The sequence below is a fragment of the Penaeus japonicus genome, unplaced genomic scaffold (genome assembly GCF_977035675.1).
Source record: "Penaeus japonicus unplaced genomic scaffold, GWHDUDI00000001_assembly GWHDUDI00000023, whole genome shotgun sequence".
Classification (NCBI taxonomy): Eukaryota; Metazoa; Arthropoda; class Malacostraca; order Decapoda; family Penaeidae; genus Penaeus; species Penaeus japonicus.
Genome location: NW_028234425.1, coordinates 2030962 through 2055301, shown reverse-complemented (window position 1 = coordinate 2055301; position 24340 = coordinate 2030962). Strand labels below are relative to the sequence as shown.

General features: G+C 38.0%; 1 protein-coding gene across 1 annotated transcript; it reads left to right on the top strand.

Annotated features, from left to right (window-relative positions):
* Positions 1–3228: 3228 nt before the first annotated feature.
* CycK (cyclin K) lies at positions 3229–24112 on the top strand. Its single transcript, XM_086550021.1, has 7 exons — positions 3229–3313; positions 5030–5248; positions 6898–7035; positions 8297–8396; positions 12271–12328; positions 15449–15621; positions 22648–24112. Exons 1-7 carry the CDS (start codon positions 3305–3307, stop codon positions 23391–23393), a joined length of 1443 nt encoding a protein of 480 aa, XP_086406147.1. The 5' UTR covers positions 3229–3304; the 3' UTR covers positions 23394–24112.
* Positions 24113–24340: the final 228 nt, after the last annotated feature.

Below are 24340 nucleotides of genomic sequence, written 5' to 3'. Positions count from 1 at the left end.
AAACCTTGGGGGGAAAAAGAAAAGGATGAAAATCCGGAGAAATAAAAAGAAAAATGGAATTGAAAAAAACACCATCCATCCCTTTCAAATATACTATAAGCCTGCAACTTCCTCATTCCGTGCAACTTCATCAACATCATCATCCGATTTCTACAAGACTACGACTATTAATTAGATTGAATTAAATTGATATTGTTATTATTAAATCAGATTTTCCCAATTCACGAAAGAGCGTTGACGTAATAGGCTAGGATTAGTTAATTATGATTATAAGTACCATTTGATAATGCGATTTAATTTAGAAGGAAATGGTAATATTGATTCGATATAGTAATATTCAGATGGTAATAGCAATGATAGGTTGATATAAGGGTAATGCTAATGCTAACGATAGTGATAATGATTTTTTATATATAATATTTTTGTATGTATGTGATATTTATGCATATATATATATAGATATATAGATAGATAGATAGATAGATAGATATATAAATATAATTACACACATATATATATTTTTTTTTCTGAATTTGTTATTAGGATTTACAAATAAAATATAAAAACGACCATTTCATTCAAGTCCAAATTACAGAGTTGAAATGACTGGAAATGACTCTTAATTAATATTGATAATAACAATGGAAAAGTAATGATGATGATGATGATGATGATGATGATGATGATGATGATGATGATGATGATGATGATGATGGTTAGGAGGAGGAGGAGGAGGAAGAGGATAATGAAGATGAAGATAATGATGATGCTGATAATCATAAGGATGAAGATAATGATGATGCTGATAATCATAAGGATGAAGATAATGATTAATCAGAGTGTAGAATAAAGGTACATAAAAAATAGAATAAAAAATGAATAAATGAAGATGAAAATGGCAATAAGTAATAACAAAATGGATAATGAAAGTATTTTGTTGATGCAAAAAATAAAATGTGATATATTTAAGAAATAAAACCATTAAAAAGTATAAAAGAATAGTTGTTTATTTTTCCTACGTTTATATATCATTCTTATACATACAATATACACACTTCTTTTATACATACATGTTCCATATACACGTCTCCTATACAGGCAAATATGCTTGCAAACTGTACACTGATATATACACAAGCATACACATACGTACACTTATATGGGTTTAAATGCATACCCACATACATGCATTAATATATATAGAGATATACATATACATTCACAAACACATCACGGGCATGAACATACATACAGATATACACAGGCATACACATATATACTATGTGTATGCACACACACACACACACACACACACACACACACACACACACACACACACACACACACACACACACACACACACACACACACACACACACACACACACGTACATACACACACGTACATAAACACAAGCATGTACATAAATAAAAATACATTTTACCCAGGCATACGCATTTCTACACATACATACACTGTACTATCGGAGGCATACATACATTATACAATATACACATACTGCACACTGACAAATTCACAGACATACACAGAATGACAAATTCACAAGCATACACATTCATACACCAATTAATGTGAAACCACTCTTAAACAGTCAGACACACATACACATACAGGCAATTTCACATACATATGTATACCTAAATGGGCAAATTCACAAACATACACATACTGAAAAATCCAGACATACAGTGCACAGACAGTCACAGACATACATACTGACAAATTTACTCACAGACACATAATTATAGCAAATGTGGAATTAACCTTTTATATTTAAATTCTAAACAAGTAATTTAGTCTTCATATCAACACGACAACTATCATAACTTATATAATGATGATTATAATGATGCTGATAATTACTATTCATTATTATAATGGTTATGATAAAAGTAATAACACAAATGATGATAATAATGATAATGATGATGATAATGATAATGATAATGATAGTGATTATTATGATGATGATATTAATCACAATAGTTATTATGATAACAATAACTATAATACCACTACTGCTACTATTTCATGCAACAACAACAATAATAATGATAACACCAAAAACAAAATCAACAACAATGATAATGAAGATAATAATGACAAGTAGTAATAATGAAGACTACAATAATCATAATAATGATAATGATAATGATAATAAGAATTAACGCCAATGATGATAACGAGAATACTGCAAATGGTGATGATAATTATACGGATCAAATTATAAAAAAAAAGATAAATCTATAACTATTCACTATGGTGATTAACAAACAATCACTATAAGAATCATAACAGTAACAACAATTATAATGAAAATGCTGATACTATGGATAGTGATAATAGTAATGATAGTAATGATAGTGATATTGATACTACAACTACAGGTAATAGTAATTATAATAGAAATTATAATGATATTGATTATTATGATAGTAATGATAATAAAGATTATAATGATGATAGTAAAATTATATATAACAATGACGATGATTATAATCATCATCATAATAATAATGATAAAAATGATAACGATAATGATAATGATAATAATAATGATAATGATAACAACAACAATAATAATAGCGGTAATAATGATGCTGATAAGAATGACATTAATAATAAAAAGGATAATGATAACAGTGATATGGTAGTAATAACAATTATGATATTGATAATGATAATGAAAATGATAATAATGATAACGATAACAATAATGATGATGATAAAGATAACATCAATAATGATAATGATAACGACAATAATAACAACAATAAAAACAACAACAGTAATAAGAATTACAGTAATAATGATAACACAAATGATGATACAATAGATACACGCAATAATGTATATATTGGCAGAGAGAGAAGCCGATAAATAGACAGACAGACAGACAGACACAGACACACTAGAAAAAGAGACAAATAGACAGACAGAGGGACAAGAAGGATAGAAAAATATATAGATATTTACTAGATAAAGATAAGCTTCATAACTTTCCAACTTACTAACAATACTTTGAATATCGAAAGGAAAACAAGCCTAAACACAAATCAAAATGATAAATCACCAAATCAAACAAAGAATCCACCAGAAAAATATAACAAACGATAATAAAATAAATCTAGATTTCAAAGAATATAAAATAACCACAATTGAAGAAAACACCCGAAAAAATGTCATATATAAACATTAATCTTTCTTGCTTTAGGTTCGTAGTCTCCAAGGATAGGACAACAATACTGACTTTTACGGAAAAGAATTTCTCGTTTCCTTCAAAATGACGAAGGTATTTTCCTATTTAAAGGGTTCAAGTTTTGCAGGATTATGCAGGATAAGACGTTTTATCCGTTGAGTCCATAAAACTCACAGGTTTTATTGTACTTTCAGTAGAATTTGCCAAGAAATAAGCGAGGGTTTTCTTCACTATGGAAGTCTTGGGGAATTTTTTTTCGTATTTTTATTTCAATTTTTTTGAAAAGTTTTGTTTTGGGTTTATTGATTAGGTTTAATTACTTGATTAGTCAGTCTATTTGGATTTATTTTTTGGTTTTATGGATAGGAATTATATGGGGTTTATTGTGTTTGTATTTTTTTTTTTGTTGTATTTTTAATAGATCCTTTATTTCGTATCTCTTTTGGTTTTATTTATTTTTTGGATATAGAATCGAACATAAGCAGTACATAGAATAATAAAAAAAATATATATATATCGTTTTTTTTTCTGTGACATAGTTGTTGCAAATTGAAAATATCAATATTGCTCAATTTGAGAAAATAAATAGTATTTATTGAATGTCAGACCTCACTCTCATTATCTTGGTCATGAACACTTGCGTAGACTTTTTTGACACTTTATCGTCAAATAATAACCAGTCCTGACTCTATCGTAGGGGGTGGAACTTTGTTGGTCTTTGCTGGAGTTCTAGTGGCGAACGCTTGATAAAACTTTGACTGTTCTATCGATCTAATAATTTGTTTTGGATTTTTTTGGAATAGCATTCAGGGTCAAAGAATTTATAGAATTCATTTTTACCTTCACCTTTGTTAACCCTTTCCCGACGGGGCACTCGCTACGCGAAGACCCCTATGCCGGGCGATTGCAATATTGCATTGAAATCGTCACACTGGCATGACGCCCCGGCATCGGGAGTTTGGCTGTGTCACACGGGTGTGATGCACCGTCCTCATAGGGTTAACGTGTATATCCAAATTGTAGTTCTACTTCTCATGATAGGTGGGAATAGAATGCGAAGTTATAAAGATGAAAGTTGTAAACGAAGCAATGAAGGAAAACACAGAAAAGCACACGAATATGCCAAAGGCCTTTTTGCATTTACTGCTTCATCAGGGCTGACATCCTTATTATTTCTTCTAAAATGTATTTAAGGTTTTTGGAAAGATGATGATGGTAGAGAGTTCTGTTAGTTTTTGTTGAGGAATATATATAAATAATTTACTTCTGTACATCCAATTTGTAGCTAAAAGGTTAATGGTCTCCAGATCAGCTGCTAATTTCCGTCTCTGTAATATTGACGAGAGCAAAAAATGGATCTAGTAAAACTCTTGAATTTTCGACTACCTTTTACTGCAGTGATTGTTAACCTTTTTACTGCAGTAGTTAGTTCTTGCTTGCATTCCCCCCCTCCCCTTCAAAATTTCAGCTGATCAAAATGTTGTTAGGATGCGAGCACACACACGCTAACCCACATATATACAAGCACACTTCCGTTATCTAATACTGTATTAATTACAGATTTAAGAATATGCTTTCCCTTTTAACAACATAGCTATGCCCAGTACACCATGTCTATGAGAATATCTGCTCTCTTAGAAGATACTTAAAAGTGTAGACTTGTGTGACCCACTTGTTATGCAACTTATTGATAATTATGGAACATTCCTATTCTTCCCCCCTTGGCATGCACCCCTCCCTCTCTAAGGTGGGTGTACCCCAGGCTAAGAACCACTGCCTTACTGTATCATTCTCCTCCGCCCACCCCAGAGGTCAGGCTGGTACTATGAGAAGCGGGAGCTGCGGCACACGCCCAGCATTCAGGCGGGCCTCACCATGGAGCAAGAGACACAGTACCGTCGGGAAGGAGCGCGTTTCATCCTACAGGTCGGGAACAAGATGGGGCTGCGCTACGAGACCATGGCCACCGGCGTCGTCTATTTTCACCGCTTCTATATGGTCCACACGTTCCAGACCTTCCCCAGACATGTACGGCTTTTTTTTTTTTTTTTCCTTTTTTTTTTTTTTTTTGTGTGTGTGTGTGTGTGTGTGTGTGTGTGTGTGTGTGTGTGTGTGTGTGTGTGTGTGTGTGTGTGTGTGTGTGTGTGTGTGTGTGTGTGTGTGTGTGTGTGTGTGTGTGTGTGTGTGGTTGTGTGTGTGTGGTTGGTGTGTTGTGTGTTGTTGTGTGTGTTTGTGTTGTGTGTGTGTGTGTTGTGTGTGTGTGTGTGTGTGTGTGTGTGTGTGTGTGTGTTGTGTGTGTGTGTGGTGTGTTGTGTGTGTTTGTGTGTGTGGTTGTGGTTGTGTGTGTGCGTGTGTGTGGTTGTGGTTGTGTGTGTGTGTGTGGTTGTGGTTGTGTGTTTGTGTGTGTGTGTTTGTGTGTGTGTGTTTGTGTGGTTGTGGGTGTGTGTGTGTGTGATTGTAGAGTTGTGTGTGTGTGTGTGTGGTTGTGTGTGTGTGTGTGTGTGTGTGTGTGTGTGTGTGTGTGTGTGTGTGTGTGTGTGGTTGTGTGTGTGTGTGTGTGTGTGTGTGTGTGTGTGTGTTTGTGGTTGTGTGTGTGTGGGTTTGTTTGGTTGTGTGTGTGTGTGTGATGTGGTTGTGTGTGTGTGTGTGTGTGGTTGTGGTTGTGTGTGTGTGTGTGTGTGTGTGTGTGTGTGTGTGTTTGTGTGTGTGTGTGTGTGTGTTTGTGTGTGTGGTTGTGTGTTTGTGTGTGTGGTTGTGTGTTTGTGTGTGGTTGTGTTGTGGTTGTGTGTTCGTGGGTGTGTGTTCGTGTGTGTGTTTGTGTGTGTGGTTGTGTGTCTGTGTGTGTGGTTGTGTGTGTGTGTGTGTGTGGTTGTGTGTGTGTGTGTGTGTGGTTGTGTGTGTGTGTGTGTGTGTGGTTGTGTGTGTGTGTGTGGTTGTGTGTGTGTGTGTGTGTGTGTGTGTGTGTGTGTGTGTGTGGTTGTGTGTGTGTGTGTGTGTGTGGTTGTGTGTGTGTGTGGTTGTGTGTGTGTGTGTGTGTGTGTGTGTGTGTGTGTGTGTGGTTGTGTGTGTGTGTGTGTGTGTGTGTGTGTGTGTGTGTGTGTGTGGTTGTGTGTGTGTGTGTGGTTGTGTGTGTGTCTGTGTGTGTGGTTGTGTGTGTGTCTGTGTGTGTGGTTGTGTGTGTGTGTGTGTGTGGTTGTGTGTGTGTCTGTGTGTGTGGTTGTGTGTGTGTCTGTGTGTGTGGTTGTGTGTGTGTCTGTGTGTGTGGTTGTGTGTGTGTCTGTGTGTGTGGTTGTGTGTGTGTGGTTGTGTGTGTGTCTGTGTGTGTGGTTGTGTGTGTGTCTGTGTGTGTGGTTGTGTGTGTGTCTGTGTGTGTGGTTGTGTGTGTGTGTGTGTGTGTGAGTGAGTGTGAGAGTGTGAGAGTGTAAGAGTGGAAGAGTGTAAGTGTAAGAGTGTGTGTGTGTGTGTGCGTGTGCGCGTGCACGTGCGTGTGCTTGTGCGTGTGTGTGTGTGCATGGAGTGTCATTTAATGTAGTGTGTATAGTGTGTGTGTATGTATGTATGTGTATGAATGTGTGTGTTTGTTTTTTGTTGTTTATTTCTTTATGGAAAATGTTATGTTCTGTCAGTGTAATGTTATACTGTTGAGTTATTTCAATATCTTCACTACCCTTTTCCAGGTCACTGCATGTTGCTGTCTTTTCCTAGCTGGGAAGGTGGAGGAGACGCCCAAAAAATGCCGTGATATTATGAAAACTGCGAAGAGCCTTATTGATGATGTAACTTGGGCTGAATTCGGAGCCGATCCTCGTGAAGAGGTAAATAGTGTTGCAGTGTATTTTAACCTGTTAACGACGGATGAGATGTTTTTTCATCATACCTGACGCAGGAGCTTTTGCCTGAGAATGGGCGTCATGACGTTTGGGGATTTTGGATCACTATGTTATTTTATTGTACTATAAGTAATGAGTGAGTGATATTGACAATTGCAGTCATAATTATTATAACTGCCGTAATATTAAGCAAAATGGGTTTCAACTCACTTACAAAACCTAGATGGCACCACTTTCTTCTAGCACCAGCAGGAGAGAGAGCCTTAAATGGCACCCATCTACGGTCTCTAGCAAGCACTATCTCTATAGAGCAATGGCACATAGCAAGTTCCCGACCTCTTGCTCTAAAGTACCGCAGATGAAAGATGTGCAGGCAGAACGAGAGGAGGAAGGTGACTCACACCATGCCCAATGCCTACAATGTGCCCCTGTGCCAGTAGGGATGCCTTTTATTGTGGCACTTACAGTCAAAAGCACAAGTTTCCTTCCCCTTCCCTACCTCTTCATTTTGGATAGTTATAAGTTTCGTGTTCGTTCGTGACAGCACACAAATACGAAAAAATAAAGTTGCTTTTTGTCCCCCCCTAAAACAGTAATACTTCTATCACATTGAGTATAAAGAAAAAAATGAGTTGATATGGACCCTGAACTACAATTTTAGTAATCTGCAGAATTGATGGAACCTGTGATATGATAGATATAAATTTCTAAAAACAGTAAAACACACAAAAAAACAAAACACAAAAATGGATCTAGCTCTACAATGAGTGACTAAAAGGGAGTGGGGAAAATCAAATTATGTTGCAGAAGCTGCCTCGATCAGAAATAAAACTCATCCTGGAGCCTGCGTAAGCAAATCTATCCCCCGTCGGCAACGGGTTAAAAGCTTAATTTATTACATGAAATTTTGTATATATACAATCTAACTCCACAAATACATTAATTTTATGTTTTTTTATATATATTTTTTTAATATTTTTGAAAATTGTCATTTCCATGAATATTTTCTGGACGCTGGATCACTTCCACGCTGCATTTCTTTTTTTCTGCATTTCTTTTTTTCTGCATTTCTTTTTTTTCAAAATACAGGCTATTTATTCCTTCAGTTGTATAAATAATGCATCATACCAAATGATAATGAAAATCAGTTTGCAAATATATTACATATAGACTCAAATATCATATATATAGCTTCATCTTTTTTTTCTTTCTTTCTTTTTTTTTCAATATGTTAACTTTTTTTCAGGTGATGACTCTTGAAAGAATTTTGCTGCAGACAATCAAATTTGACTTCATTGTGGAACATCCATACACCTACCTCCTCAAATACGCCAAGTGCCTTAAAGGTCAGTCTTCCTCCTTCTCCTCCTCTTCCTTTTCCTCTTCCTCTTCCTCTTCCTCTTCCTCTTCCTCTTCCTCTTCCTCTTCCTCCTCCTGCACTTGCTTTTATTCTCCTCTCTCTTCATTTTCCTTGTTCTCTTGCGTTTACCAAATTATTTTCCTCCTCCTCCTCCTCCTCCTCCTCCTCCTCCTCCTCCTCCTCCTCCTCCTCCTCCTCCTCCTCCTCCTCCTCCTCCTCCTCCATCTCCTCCTCCTCCTCCTTCTCCTCCTCCTCCTCCTCTACATACCTAATTGAGCATTTATCAGGTTAAAAAGCATTTGGTTCATATCTAAACATGAGGTTTGCAATAAAAATTTAATTTTAAAGAATATAAGTGTGAAGGGGACCGTTTCTCCAGATTTGCATTTTTTCAGTTTTCTGTCAATAAATAGACAATGGTCATACAGAAGTAAATGAGCTTTTGCTTCGTGGAAAAAAGACGAAGTTGTGAATTTTTTAGTAACTTTTTTTTTTTTTTATTTGTCCAAAAGGAGATGTACTTCCCATGGGTTAATTTCTTGCAAATATATGCCCTTCTGTTTATATTATTTTTTTGTGATTCCTTTAGGTCATAGCAACTCAGTGGAATTCTAAAGGTTCAATGAATTATATTTTGATATTTACTTTTATTTTTTTTTAACAAAGGCATATGATAAAAAGAAAGAAAATGGGTTGCACAGATTAATCCATTAATGCCGGGTGACGTGATATGCCATGTGGTATCAGCACTTGCAACAGGGGATGCGATATTACATCATAGCTTTTTGTTTGGCTGACATGCTGGGGGATTGTGTGCACAGAGGGTGGTCGTGGCTAAAGCAGGTGACAAGCCGAGGTGTTAGGCCTGAAATACCCCGGCAATAAGACCGGACAGAGCCAAAACCACATTGTCGCCATCGGGTTAAGGAAATCCAAAATGAGAATTCTGATATAATTCTTACAGTGCTTTATTTTATTGGAGTGTTAGGTATGCCTAGTTTTATGATTACTTATTATTATGTAGACATCCAACATTTAATACATGACAATGTTTAGACCAACATATATCATCAGGAGGCCTCATTCAACCTATTTTTGACAGTATATTATTTTTAAAAAACCTAGCAAACTTTTTTTTTCTTTCTTGGATTTGCCATTATTAATCATTATCGGTTTGTTATATTAATTCTGAACTATTATAAAACAATAGTTCTCATGTATTCCGACAAATTCATTGATAATGTTGAAGTAATTTTGTACAGGTGCCATGTAGATGAGTGTATATATGTGACACCAGCCAGTTTAGTGAATATTCTGTTAAACCCTAAAAGAAGCAACATTTAATGCCTTGACGCAGAAATGTACTAAACAATCCCTTTTATTCACTTAAATTCATACCACACCAAGAAATGATGTTAGTGGAAATATTACAATAATTTTCTCTCTTGTTGTTGAATATTGGTACAAGTTTTGCATGTCCTCATCAGAACAAGACTAAATTTAGCATGCACATCCCTTAGGGGTTAAGAATATTAACCCATTGTGTATGAGTGTCATGACATACATGGCGTAGGAGCTTTGGCCTGATAATGGGCGTCATGACGTACATGACGTTCGGGGATTTTGGATCACTGTGCTATTTTATTTTGCTATGAAAAAGGAATAAGTGATGATGGCGTCTGCGGTCATAATTACTATAATTACCGTAATATTGTGCTAGCTTAACGTCCAAAACCTAGATGGCACCACTTTTTCCTAGCACCAGCAGGTGAGAGAGCCTTGAATGGCACCCATCCACGGTCTCTAGCAAGCACTGTCTCTATAGAGCGATGGCACACACTAAGTTGATGAACCCTTGCTCTAAAGTACCGCCGATGAAGGATGCGCAGGCAGAACGAGAAGAGGAAGGTGACTCAATCCATACCCAGTGTCTAAAATGTGCTCCTGTGCCAATATGGATGCCTTTCAGTGGCACTCACAGTCACAAGCACAGGCTTTCTTCCTCTTCACTACCTCTTCATGTTATTTTCATTGTAGGTCCTTATGTGTTTCTTATTTGTTCATGACAGCACAAAAATATGAAAAAATAAAGTTGCCTTTTGTCTTCCCATAAAATAGCCATACTTCTATCACACTTAGTATAAAGAAAATAATGAGCTAATATGGATCATATACTACAATTTTAGTCAACTGCAGCATTGATAGAGCCTGTCATATGGCACATATAAGTCTCTAAACTCAATAAAACACACAAAAAAATAAAACACAAAAAAAGCTCTAGTTTTAAAATGAATGACTGAAAGAGATTGGGATGCTTCAAATTATATTGCTTCAAGCGGTCTCTCTCTAAAATAAAACCTATCCTGGAGGCTGGGCAAGCAAATTTATCTCTGTCTGCAATGGGTTAATGGGTACATCCTTAATACATCAAAAAGGAATTGGAATAGGATTTTAACCCGTTCATGACGGGCTATTCCGGCTCTAAATGGTTCGAACGCATAAGCCTAATGCCTCGGGATTCTCGGATGCACTAGCCGCGAGTGAGTGCTGTACGCCTGATCACCTGGCGCTCCGGCATTAACTAAATATCTCTCCGCCGGTGTCTGACCCAAAAACCACTGAACGTGATAGCAACTCAACCGGCACGAATGGGTTAAAGCTTATGGGATAGTTTTCGAAAGTGAAGTCATTGGTGATACAACTGTACTAGAAGCCTGACTTATTTCAACATCTGCAAGGTTTATATCACATCCTGTTTAGTTCTTTGAAATGCTGATGTTGTGAATGCATTTGATATAGAACTCTCTTTCTCTCTTTATTTTATTTTTTTGTTTTCTTGTTAAATTGATTGTTGTTAATGAATTGTTTCATTGTTTTTAACCCGTCAAGACTGAGCTGTTTTTAAGCCACTCATGGTGGGACGTATATTTACCTAATGCTGCTCCAACTGGCAAGATAGCAAACATGCGCAGCTTTCCGCCAAGAGATTTCTCAAGGCATAGGCCTGTGCTTAGCTTCCCTGAGTGATTTTCACCCACCTTATTAAACAGGGTGATAAGATTTTTTTATTTAATTATTTTTTTGACAAGTCATGAAAAATGATTATATACAAATACAACAAACATAATTATGTAAAACATGTATCTCCAAGGATAGTCCCTGATGTGACAGGATATCAGCATTGGCTTTTAAAAACTGGCAGCTGTTTTCTTGCCTCGTCTTTGGTGGAAATGGGACTCAGCGATCTTAGTGGCCTAAAGTTGATTAGGACAAACATAGAAAAAGTTACAGATGTGACTGAATAACTTCACAATACATGAAATGTAAATGAGGTGTTTCGATTATCTTGTCTTCTGAACTACATGCAATTCTGGGGACGAGTTAGCATTGTGTACAGCGTCCTGATTGGTTAGGCCATGTGTTATCATTTAACTCTGCTCCCTTTTTGAAGGCCTTTGACAGGTATTGATATATAATTAACCCATTGCGGACAGGGAATATATTTGCTTATCCAATCTCCAGGATAGGTTTTATTTCAGAGCCAGGCAGCTTAACACAATTTACCTTGACTTTTCCCATTCTCATTCAACGGTTGCTAATTGGTAAGAGGAGGCCTCAAGTTTAGTTTGACTGGAACAATTTCCTTAGGCTTGCCATACATAAGCATAAGCACCATAAGCATTGTCTTTGGAGGAAAGTTGGGCTGTATGTTTATTTACTGTGGAGTTTGCTGGAGAATATAACTGTATTCTTTATTTTTTAAATCAAGGTCTATTATGTTTTATGTAGAGGATGTATATTTCTAAATGTGTTTGTTCCTTTATTAGAATTGTGGTTTATAATCGCATGTTTTCTTGCAGGTGATAAGAAAAGACTGCCGAACATGGTGCAAATGGCGTGGACATTTGTGAACGACAGGTATGGTCATGTGTAATTTAAAGTTTTGTTTTGATTATTTATATATAATTTTTTTTTATTTTTGTGTATGTCTATTCTTATTTTTTTTTTTTTTTTTTTAATCATCTAATGGATGCTTATGATGTAACCACATGTGAAGAAAATGAACAAGTTATATATACAGCATAGTACAAGACAGTTTATTACATAAAGTATAAGAAAAGATTAATCAGATCATGCAAAAGTTAATGCATTGAAGTCAAAACTGCCCCTTTTTTTCATCATAAATTCCTGTTACATTCTTTTTTCTTTTTTTTTTAAATTCAGATTACCTGTTTTGTAGTCTTAACCCATGAATAGTTCTTGAAAGTATGTTTATATTTTTTCTTATGTGTGTTGATTTTAACAAGTGCTTTACATCTTTGTGTAATTTTCCTGCCAGTTCATCTTATATGGCTTTAAAATGCAGCATTTTAAAAAACAACAAAACTGATTAGTCTCATGTGAAGTTGAAAGTCATGTGAACTAAAAGAGCAGGTCATTGTGATTCTTGATCTGCACTCTGACAGCAGTCCTCTTGTAATTTGTTGAGCAACCCAATATGGATCTTCCTTGTAATAGCAGCAGGGATGGAACCAAGGGCAGGTCACGGCACTTTGGTTAAAGCTTGGGCTCCCACTGTGGCACCGAATATAAATATTGTCTTGGGTGTTTTCATATCTTTGAAGTTGCATCGTTTTACATATGTGACTTGAAGTAAATGGACGAGTTGATTTTTCTTGTGGAGATTATCATTTTGACATTGAAATACTGTCAAAAGATTGAAAATCCTGGCTGTCTAAATGCAGTGCATATGTTTGCATTGTTGCATTAGTATCATGTGGTTACACCTCTATTGCATATCCTTCAGGTAGCTGCATTATTGGATAGTACAGGATAGTCAAGGTTGTGTGGTGCTTCTTGACATGCAGAGCAGAGAGGAGACTTTCATAGTTCCCTGTAGTGAATGTTTTCTGTTGTTGTGGGTTTACTAATTCCTAGATCAGAGTTTTTTCCAGTCATTTTACCATACTATATTTAATATTGAAATATTTCCTTTTGGACTCGTAGAAGGGTTTCTGCGATTCTAGTCAAGAGGTGATTGGGGTCTGCTCTATCACAAACTAAAGTGGGGTAATTAGATGCATACATTAGATGTATGGATACTTTGAGGTGCTTCCTCTTTTCCGAGATGAGTGGAAGCAATTACATTACCTTGTAGCTCCTGCTATTCCCCCATAGGTCTTGTCTAGTTGAAACTGTATTTTTTTTTTATAGTGGATGCTGAGGCACCATAATGGGGAACAATTGTCACAGTGTACAGTAAAGTTAAGCTGGGGTTCTGAGTACATTCTAAGATGCTCCCCAAATTGTTTGGGCAAACTTTCTTATAAAGTTGATTTTGGTTTACAGTTTATGTTCAGGGTATCCTGTAAGATGGCGTATGTTTCAGTGTTACTACAAGATATTTTAGAGAAGGTTCTGGCTGGAAAGGATTGGATAATATTTCAGTGTCTAGAGTCAGGTGGAAAAAGGTGGTCACTATTTTTCCAGTGATCATGTTGTAAATTAAATTGATATCTTTGAGGATGTCATTCAGATTGTGAACTTTATTTGGCTAATTACTGTGGCCAGCTCATCTGTGTACCCAAATTTCACAGATGTTTCAGGAATGTTGGTGATGTAAATAGTGACAAGGCTAGTGACAAGCCTATGAAGATTGCCCCAGATTTTTGCTCTCTCTCGTAGCTTGCTTCTATGTATGATTTTAGTGCAAGACTTTATTTTGAGATGTCCCTTTGTCATCTAAAGCTAGTTTCCTTTTAGGGGGATGTGTGTTTCCAGTATGGGCAAGATCAATGATGGTGAGATGATTTCTTTTAAAAGTTTGAAGAGGGAGGTCAGTCTTTAGTTAGGTTTGAGTGTAATTATAACTTTATTAATCCATTGCGTACGGGTATCATGACATATATGTCGGCACCGATTAAGCCAAAAAGGTGTCACTGTGACATTGGGATCTGCTTATAGTTGAAGCACTCACAGAGTCATCAAGTATTATGGCTGTAACGGCACCAGCTCCAAAGCTAGTGCCGCTAGTATCGTAGACCGTAGACCGTTATGGCCATGGCTTTTTGTTCTTGGTAGAACTGGGTTGAATCTGTCAATAATTGTAGCCTTCATTGCCTTTAGTTTTTTTTTAAACTGAATTTTTTAAAAATCTCCTCCAGGCCAACAGGTACTGTCAGGTGCTAGATTGTAAAGCTTTTGGTATTCTTGGGGTGCAGCAGTCTATAAAGCATGGTGTGCTTTATGTATTCTTTTTTGCTTAATTAGTTTGGCAACTGTATCTGTATTAATGAATGCTTTTTTCATTGTAGGCTATGGTGATGTTACCATATAAATTTTTTAGGATGTTCCAGGCATGTCTTCAAGATTTGCCAAAGTCCAGGAACTCTTTTTTTATTCTTTCAGTCCAGTGTAATTGCCTCTTTTGTAGAGATACTAGGAGCTGATCTATTTTTAGGCCATGGGTTAAGTTCATGGTAGCAATAGTACATTTAAAATTATCTACCTTTTGGAGGAATGCATTTTTTATCATATTTTTGTGTGTTGATTCTGTCAAATATATATATGTTTTTCACACATCTTCACATTCCATTTTGTCCATGGGAATGATTTCAAAGCAGAGATCCATTTTTTTTGTTATGATTTGAAAAGGCATTTTTTTTTGTCTCAAAAGTCCTTTAGAATTCCTTGTTTTGCTCACAGCTCGAGGAGGTTTTCTGTTGCTATTTCTGGTTACAAATGTTGGGTCCTGTTACACCTTGGCAATACAGAGGTATTAAGTCTATCTATTAGCAATGAATGGGCTGCTTTAAATCTTTAAACATTTTATATAGCTTTAACAATATCTTGCCAAGTGTCTCCAAAATGAAATGTTTGACCCCTGGTGGATCCTGCTCCCCTCCTCAATGGATAACTTTTGGTAACACACCAACATAAAAAGAAATGTTCTCATTGCTCGCATTGTGATTATGATAATTATTATTACCACGATCATCATCATCATTATCATGAACTATACCTACTACCACTTTGCAGCCTATGCACCACCCTCTGCCTTCAATGGGAGCCCGAAATCATAGCCATCGCCCTCATGTACCTGGCTGGGAAACTGAGCAAGTTTGATGTCACGGACTGGGTCGGCCGCATCCCCAAGCACCAGCGTTGGTGGGACATGTATGTGGAGGGGATCTCCATGGAGCTGCTGGAAGGTGCGTACCTGATAAGTGTTATTTTTTTATTGTAGTTTATTTATATTTTGATTTCAGTTCTATAGATTTTTTTTTTTTTTTTTTTTTTTTTTTTTTTTTTTTTTTTTTTTTTTTTTTTTGAGGGTAAGACTAATGAGTTTGATGTGCATAAAGGCTGTGATTTTGTATCTGTTTCGTTTGATCTTGTGTACATTCTTCGGTGTAATAGCCTGGCATGTGAAAGTGTTTTTCTTTATGAGAAATATCTTTACTCTTGTGCCCTATTTAATGTGTTTTTCAATTTGAGAGAATAAAATCCCTAGGTAGCATGTTATCATTAAAATCATGATTTTGAGTTTTGAATTTTAATGTATACTATAGCAGGCAGTTTCTTTAAATGTGTTACAGTGCTTATCCAAAATGCGTAACCTGTTGCCGACGGGGGATAGATTTGCTTACCCAGGCTCCAGGATGGCTTTTATTTCTGAGCGAGGCAGCTTCAGCAACATACCTTGATTTTTTCCCACTCCCTTTTAGTCACTCATTGTAGAGTTAGAGTCTTTTTTGTGTGTGTGCGTGTGCGTGTGCGTGTGCGTGTGCGTGTGCGTGTGCGTGTGCGTGTGCGTGTGCGTGTGCGTGTGCGTGTGTGTGTGTGTTTTACTGTTTTTAGAGACTTATATCTGTCATATCACAGGCTTTATCAATTCTGCAGTTGACTAAAATTGTAGTTCAGGGTTCATATAAGCTCTTTTTTTTTTTTTTCTTTATACTCAGTGTGATAGAAGTATTGCTGTATTAGGGGAGGGCAAAAAGCAACTTTACTTTTTCGTATTTGTGTGCTGTCATGAACGAACACAAAACTTAACCATCCACAATGAAGATAACATGAAGAGGTAGGGAAGAGGAAGGAAACTTGTGCTTTTGACAGTGAGTGCCGCAGTAAAGGGCATCCCTACTGGCACAGGGGCACATTGTAGGCATTGGGCATGTGTGAGTAACCTTCCTCCTCTCGTTCTGCCTGCACATCTTTCATCTGCAGTACTTTAGAGCAAGAGGTCGGCAACTTGCTATGTGCCATCGCTCTATAGAGATAGTGCTTGCTAGAGACCGTAGATGGGTGCCATTCAAGGCTCTCTCTCCTACTGGTGCTAGAAGAAAGTGGTGCCATCTAGGTTTTGGATGTGAGTTGAAACCCATTTTGCTTAATAGTACGGCAGTTATAATAATTATAACTGCAATTGTCAACATCACTCACTCAATTACTCATAGCACGATAAAATAACATAATGATCATAATGCCCATCATCAGGCAAGAGCTCCTGCGTCATGTATGACAAAAAACATGTCACCCGTCGTTAACGGGTTAAACACGGATAGTTGTTCAGTTGTTACTTAATTTTTCAGTACATTTTGCTCTAACACTGTTTTCATTACCAAGGAAGTATGTCAAAGCAAGCATATTTCTTTTCTTGGTGGAGGAAAGATTAACCTGTTGCCGATGGAGGATAGATTTGTTTACACAGGCTCCAGAATGAATTTTATTTCTGATCGAGGCAGCTTCAGCAGCATACCTTGACTTTTCCCACTCCCTTTTAGTCACTCATGGTAGACCTAGAGCTATTTTTGTGTTCTGTTTTTTTTTGTGTGTTTTACTGTTTTTAGAAATTTATATCTGTCTTATCACAGGCTCCATCAATTCTGCAGTTGACTAAAATTGTAGTTCAGGATCCATATCAACTCATTTTTTTTTCTTTATACTCAATGTGATAAAAGTATTACTATTTTAGGGGGGGGGACAAAAAGCAACTTTATTTTTTCGTATTTTTGTGCTGTCACGAAAGAACACAAAACTTATAACCATCCAAAATGAAGAGGTAGGGAAGAAGAAGGAAACTTTTGCTTTTGACAGTGAGTGCTGCAATAAAAGGCATCCCTACTGGCACAGGGGCACATTGTAGGCATTGGGCATGGTGTGAGTCACCTTCCTCTCGTTCTGCCTGCACATCTTTCATCTGCGGTACTTTAGAGCAGGAGGTCGGCAACTTGCTATGTGCCATCCCTCTATAGAGATAGTGCTTGCTAGAGACTGTAGATGGGTGCCATTCAAGGCTCTCTCTCCTGCTGGTGCTAGAAGAAAGTGGTGCCATCTAGGTTTTGGAAGTGAGTTGAAACCCATTTTGCTTAACCTAGACGGTCCAAATGTGCCCTAGCGTTCGAAAAGCAGGGCCGGCGTTCGAATTATTAGGCCTAAATCAATTGAATGGCTGGCACAATACTGTGCCGCCCGGCAACTGGGCTTTTGAATGCGCGGTACACATGCTGTACCACCCGTCCTGTGTGGGTTAATATTACAGCAGTTATAATAATTATGACTGCAATTGTCAACATCACTCACTCATTACTCATAGCACAATAAAATAACATAGTGATCCAAAATCCCCGAACGTCATGACGCCCATTGTCAGGCAAGAGCTCCTGCGTCATGTATGACGGAAAAACACGTCATCTGTCGTTAACGGGTTAAGCCCCAAGAAGTGCCATAGTTTTGATGATGATGAATGTATTTTCATATCTAAGCTTGTTCTGTTATCAGAGTCAAATGGCAGACCAAGTTCTCATGGGAGATTTAATTTGGACATTAATCCATTGCGGACAGGTGTCATGACATACATGATACAGAAGCTTTGGCCTAATGACGGACGTCATGACGTACATGATGTCTGACGATTTTGGATCACTGTGCTATTTTACGGTGCTATAAGTAAGGAGTGAGTGATGATGGCAATTGCAGACATAACTACTATAATTACCATAATACTAACCCAGTCCCGTCGGGCCCGGTGAGAACTGGCAACCCCCTACGCCGGGCCTAAGTAATATTGCCTCGTGGACGTCACACTGGTTTGCCGCCCCATCATCAGGCACAACAGTGTGTCACACAGGTGTGAAACACTGTCGTCATTGGATTAAGCAAGCCTAACATCCAAAATCTAGATGGCACCACTTCCTTCTAGTACCAGCAGGAGAGAGAGCCTTGAATGGCACCCAACTCTAGCAAGCACTATCTTTAGAGAGTGATGTCACACAGCAGGTTGACAACCTCTTCTCTAAAGTACTGCCGATGAAGGGAATGCATGCAGAACGAGAAGAGGTAGCTGATTCAAACCATACCCAGTGTCTAAAATGTGCTCCTGTGCCAATATGGATGGCTTTTACTGTGGCACTCACAGTCACAAGCACATGTTTCCTTCCTCTTCTCTACCTCTTCATGTTATCTTCATTGTAGGTGGTTATATGTTTCGTATTCATTCATAACAGCACAAAAATACAAAAAAATGAAGTTGCTTTTTGCCCTCCCTTAAAACAGCAATACTTCTATCACACTGAGTATAAAGAAAATGATAAGCTGATATAGATCATGTACTACAATTTTACTCAATTGCAGCATTGATAGAGCCTGTCATATGGCACATATATGTCTCTAAATATGATAAAACACACAAAAAATAAAACACGAAAATGGCTCTAGCTTTATAATGAGTAACTGAAAGAGAGTAGCAAGATTCAAATTATGTTGCTCCAAGCTGCCTCGCCCTGAAATATAACCCATCCTGAAGACTGGGCAAGCGAATCAATCCCCCGTCCACAATGGGGTAATTGCCAAATTATCTTTAAGCACTGGTCATGTTATTAATACTGCCTGTCGTAAGCCCAAAGGCCATGCTAAAACTCGTATAACATATCTTACACCAAACTCTTGGATGCCTGTCATTAACTCAGTTCCATGTATTTTGCTACTGTTTTTACCTCCAGAAAACTAAAAAAGAAGCTTAGAAACTTTTATAAACGAGCTTTTTGTAGATATTTTTATTTCTTGACCCATTTCAAACGGGGATACATTTGCTTGTGAGGTCCCCAGGATGGGCATAAGTGCCACCTGTGTAGCACTCCAGATGGGTTTTATTTCTGAGTGAGGGAGCTATGCCTGACATAAAGCAACTAAAATTATAATATAAAGTCCATATTAGCTCTTTCTATTCATATATACACAATGTGATAGAAGTATAACAGTTTTATGGGAGGACAAAAAAATACCTTTTTTTCATGTTCATGTACTTTTGTAAACAAATACGGAAGAAATATCTATTCTCAGTGAAGAGACAGAGATCAATATTACTGTAGAGCGGGAGGTCGTCATCTTGTTGTATGTCATAACTCTCTGAAGCTGGTGCTTAGATGAGTTCTTTCCTGCTGTTGCTCGGTGGAAGTGGTGCCTTTTATGTTTGGGGTTTTAACCCATTCGCGCCGGTTGACGTGCTGACACGTGGTCGAAAAAAGCCCCGGACCCGGGTGACGTCCTGGCACGTGCTACATTTTCGGCCCGCGCGCCGGGAGGCCAGTAGCGACGTGCTGAAACGTCCGCATTAGAATGATAGATTATTCTTAGTACAATTCGATTTTCATACTTGATTTGTCTTAGCTACTTTAGTTTATCCTTCTAAATAGTAGAAAATGGGATATAACGTAATATGAATGACGTCTCAGGTACATACGTAATCTTGATTACGGCATGGTGATTTCTGTTTCTGATTTGTTGAATATGATGATCTGAGTCGAAAGACTATCGTAAAATCAATTGTAATTGGCCGAGGAATAAAAAAAAAAAAAAAAAAAAAAAAATTATATAACATCTTTTTGTTGCCCCACTAAAAGAAAATGACACTTGAAAAAACATTGCTGTTACTTGCATTCACTTGTATGCACATGTATGGTTGTTCATATTCTCTTTCTTTTCGTTTAGGAAGAAAAAAAAAATTGAAAAAAAAAACTATGTTTGTTACCTCACTAGAAGAATGCTTCCACTTCCCATTGGTATTACAACATAGGAGTAAAGAATATGGAAAAAGTTCAATAGAATAACACTAAAAAAACAGTGCTATAACATCTTTTTCGACTGATATACATCCTCTGAACATAGCACTACTTTCTACACATGATTACACTTTAGACGCAATCACGCAAACCATAAGGATAGGGTGGGTGAAAAACGCTCTGCGAGCGTCAGAGCGACCGCGCGCAGCGGGAAAACACCCCGGCACGAACGGTTGCGCGCTTGAAATCTTCCCGGCGTTATCGGGAGTAGGCGAAATTCCGCCCCGGCGTGAATGGGTTAAACTGTACCTACTCTGGCGAATCTTACAGCAATACTAATAATTATGATTGCAATTTCCATCATCAGTCAGCATGGAGGTATTACTTATAGTGTAATGAAGAAACACAGCAATCAACTCTCCTCTAACGTCAAATGTTGACTATTGTGTATGTATGTATGTATGTATGTCTTGACACATGTAGTCCAACCTTAAACTGTCCACAATGGCTTAACCTGGCAACTTTGAGTTCCTAAACAAGGATTCCATGATTCACAGTAAATACAGAGGAAATTGCTAGACCAACGTCCCCAAAATAGACAGATAACTAAGAAACTATGAGTATTATTCCTCCTGGACCAAGAGCCCTTCTAAGCTGCTACTAATGGCCACCTCTAAGCTGCTACTAAGGGCCACCTCTAAGCTGGTACTAATGGCCACCTCTAAGCTGCTACTAATGGCCACCTGGATCCTATCTGTTACAAAAACATGACAATACAGACCAATGGAAACTGCTGCTTACCTCCATGATGCATCTTACTGTGTCGTCAGATCCTAAGGGGCGGTTAATCATTGAGTTACCGTAAAGGGCTGAATGCTTTGCGTTTCTCCTAAGGCTGGAGAATTGTATGATGCTGTGCAAATAATTCTTAGGACTTGGGTGTTGCCAGCACTATGTGTGTTTGTGTGTGTATGTGTGTGTGTGTTGTTGTTGTTGTTGTTGTTGTTGATTTTGTTTTTACTTTCTTTCTAAACATTCTTCAATATATTGTCTATTGGTTTTCTAGTTTATTTAGTTGCTTATATAATTGCGGAGTGCAGTGAAGTGTCTTTTTATACTTATCTTATTTTACTACAGCATGGATATTAGTCTATGATTATAGTATTTGAGGAAAAACTATATATATATTTTAAATTAGAGTGAATGAGGATGCAGCAAGATATTTTGTGGGTTAAATGTATAAGCATTCTTTCAATGTGTTTTCATATTTTCCATGTTTTTAATGCTGTACCTATGCAATAAATTTTATATTTTGTATCTATTTTATATGTCATATATTTTATTCAACAATTTCAATTTTCCTTCACAAAGCTTTCCCTAGCAAAAATATGTTGTACAAAGATCAACCTATCAATGTCCAATATTTATATGGAGTTCTCTTACTGTATATTTTAATAATTTGTTATCTGTTTCTAAATTTAAATGCTGATTATTTCTCTCCATTTGTTTATATTTGTTTGTTTTTGTACGTTTCTAATGGAGGTCAAAGCAAAGTGATTCAAGGTGCAGAGACACCGCAGTCAGGAGCAGGCAAGAGAATGAAAAGAATTCTTTTGTAGGTCTATAAAGCTTGCCAATGACTAATAGAGCACTGTGGCACATGGCACCTCATGCCAATATCTCCCTCACTTACCTAGGACCTAATCAGGTCTGCATGTGGTTGCAGGAAGCAAGAGGGCATTAAATTGCAATGCAACTCTCTAACCCCCTGCTCTTCACAGGGATGATAACATCTATCAACGGCAGAAGCCATCTTAGTCCTTGAAATGGATGCAAACATGGGTCATCCTAACCAAAGGTCTCAACATTACCATTGATCTAAGCTGCTGATGTAAAGAAACATATTCTCAGGGAAGGAGTTATTTTCAGTTACGTGAGCAACTGCTAGTGAGATCTTTCAGTGTAGCAGTTGGATTCCTTGCTGAGTGGAAGCCGATGAGGGCCAACTCTTCTTTGTGCTGTTGGGAAATACCCATTCATTTCCTTGGGAATGCTTCGAGAAATGGTGTTTCTTTTTTACACGGGGTCTTGAAGAACTTGTGCTGTTTGAATTCAGATTACGTTGTTGCACACTCTTTTGTGGATGTAGTTAATTTTTAATTATTTTGTTTGCAGACATCTGTCACCAGGTGCTGGACCTGTACTCGCCCAACCGTTCTGAAACGGGAGGCGTGGGTGGTGAGCCGTCCATTACCATGCCGACAGCCACCCCAAGACGTCCAGCGACGCCCACGCAAGGCAGCAGCACCGCGCCCCCGCCCGCCAAGAAGGCCAAGAAGGAGGAGGTGAAGTCGTCGCCAGTCAAGACGGAGAGCACGCCACAACCACAGCCGTACCAGTACCCTTATGCCTACCAGAACTACCCGCAGGCACCCTACTCTTCGCAAACCTCCACACAGGGCACGCCTACGACACCCACTCCACGTTACCCGTACCCCTACCCACCGGCCACCACGCAAGGTCCCCCACCACAGGCCCCACCCCCACAGGCGCCCCCTCCTACGTACCCCAACCAGCAGAGGCACTACCCGCCCCCCGCGGTCACCACACCCCAGGCACCGCCACCACACTATGCGACGCAGCCCCCGCCCACGCACTACTCCTCAGCCGGCCACCCACCATCCACCTACCACCAGCCAGCCGCTGCAGGACACTACCCTGCTCCCCCAACCAACCAGCCTCCCCCCTCACACTACGCGCCCCCGCCCCATGGCTCCACATCCTCGTCCTACTACCCCCCACCCCCAGCCACCAGCAATCCTCCCCCGAACTATGCTCCGGCAGGCCCTTCCTCCAACTATCCGCCTCCCAGCTCTTACCCACACTCCAGCTCGAGACCTTACTATCCGCCTTCCTCGTAATGGTTAGCGTGTAGTTAGAAGAGAGACTCTATCTATAAAACGGTTCTTTGAACACCCAAGTACAACTACCTTGATTGTAAAATTGTATTCAAGTTGCAATTGCCTCTTCTCTGTATTTTTTTATGCTTTTGGACTTTCTCAGTGATAAGCAAATGCATGTGGATTGTAATTGCTTCATTTTGTAGGGACCTATTTCTCTGTGGCAAAGAAATCAATAAAAGACAAAAAAAAACAACAAAACAACTGTAACCTCGTATAAAGTATTACAGTGAATAGTAGCATGGTTTAACTTTGCTCGCTTCAAAGGGTGTGGCTGCCCTCGAGGCCTCGATAAATGGGTGTTGAGGGAGAATTCAAAGAATTATTCCAGTGGTCTTCTGTTTCTCTAACCAGTACTTTTAGCTTCAAAACTTTTAATTGTTTCTAGACGACACACCCATTAGTCGTGTTTATGAGAATGCTGGTCACGCTTGTTACGTTCTTTCCTTTTTGTACATTCTGTTAAAATGTGGTCTTAATTGTGTGAGAGCTTGAGTGACTGTTCGTGTGAGAGTGACTGTTTGTGTGAGAAGTGTATGACTGTGCCCCAAAAATTGTATGTGAAGCTGAAATGTTTGTGTGGATATAAATGACCTTTTCAGGTATAGAATTATGAAGCATTAGAAAAAACTATATTTGTGTATTTTTTATGTAAAAATACAATAAATATTGAATAAGAATATTTTGGTTTCATTACATCATGATGTAGAGTTGTATGAATTCAATATTTTGAAAAACTAATTCTCACAAAATTCATGGAAATTATCATGTGAAGAATAAATGATCTCGGAAAAACTCACGCAATAATAAGATATAACTAAACTGAGACACTATTCATATTTTAGACTTTTTGAAACCTAGATGCATCAAACAATAGAAAACTACAAATTAGAAAGGATAAAGGTACA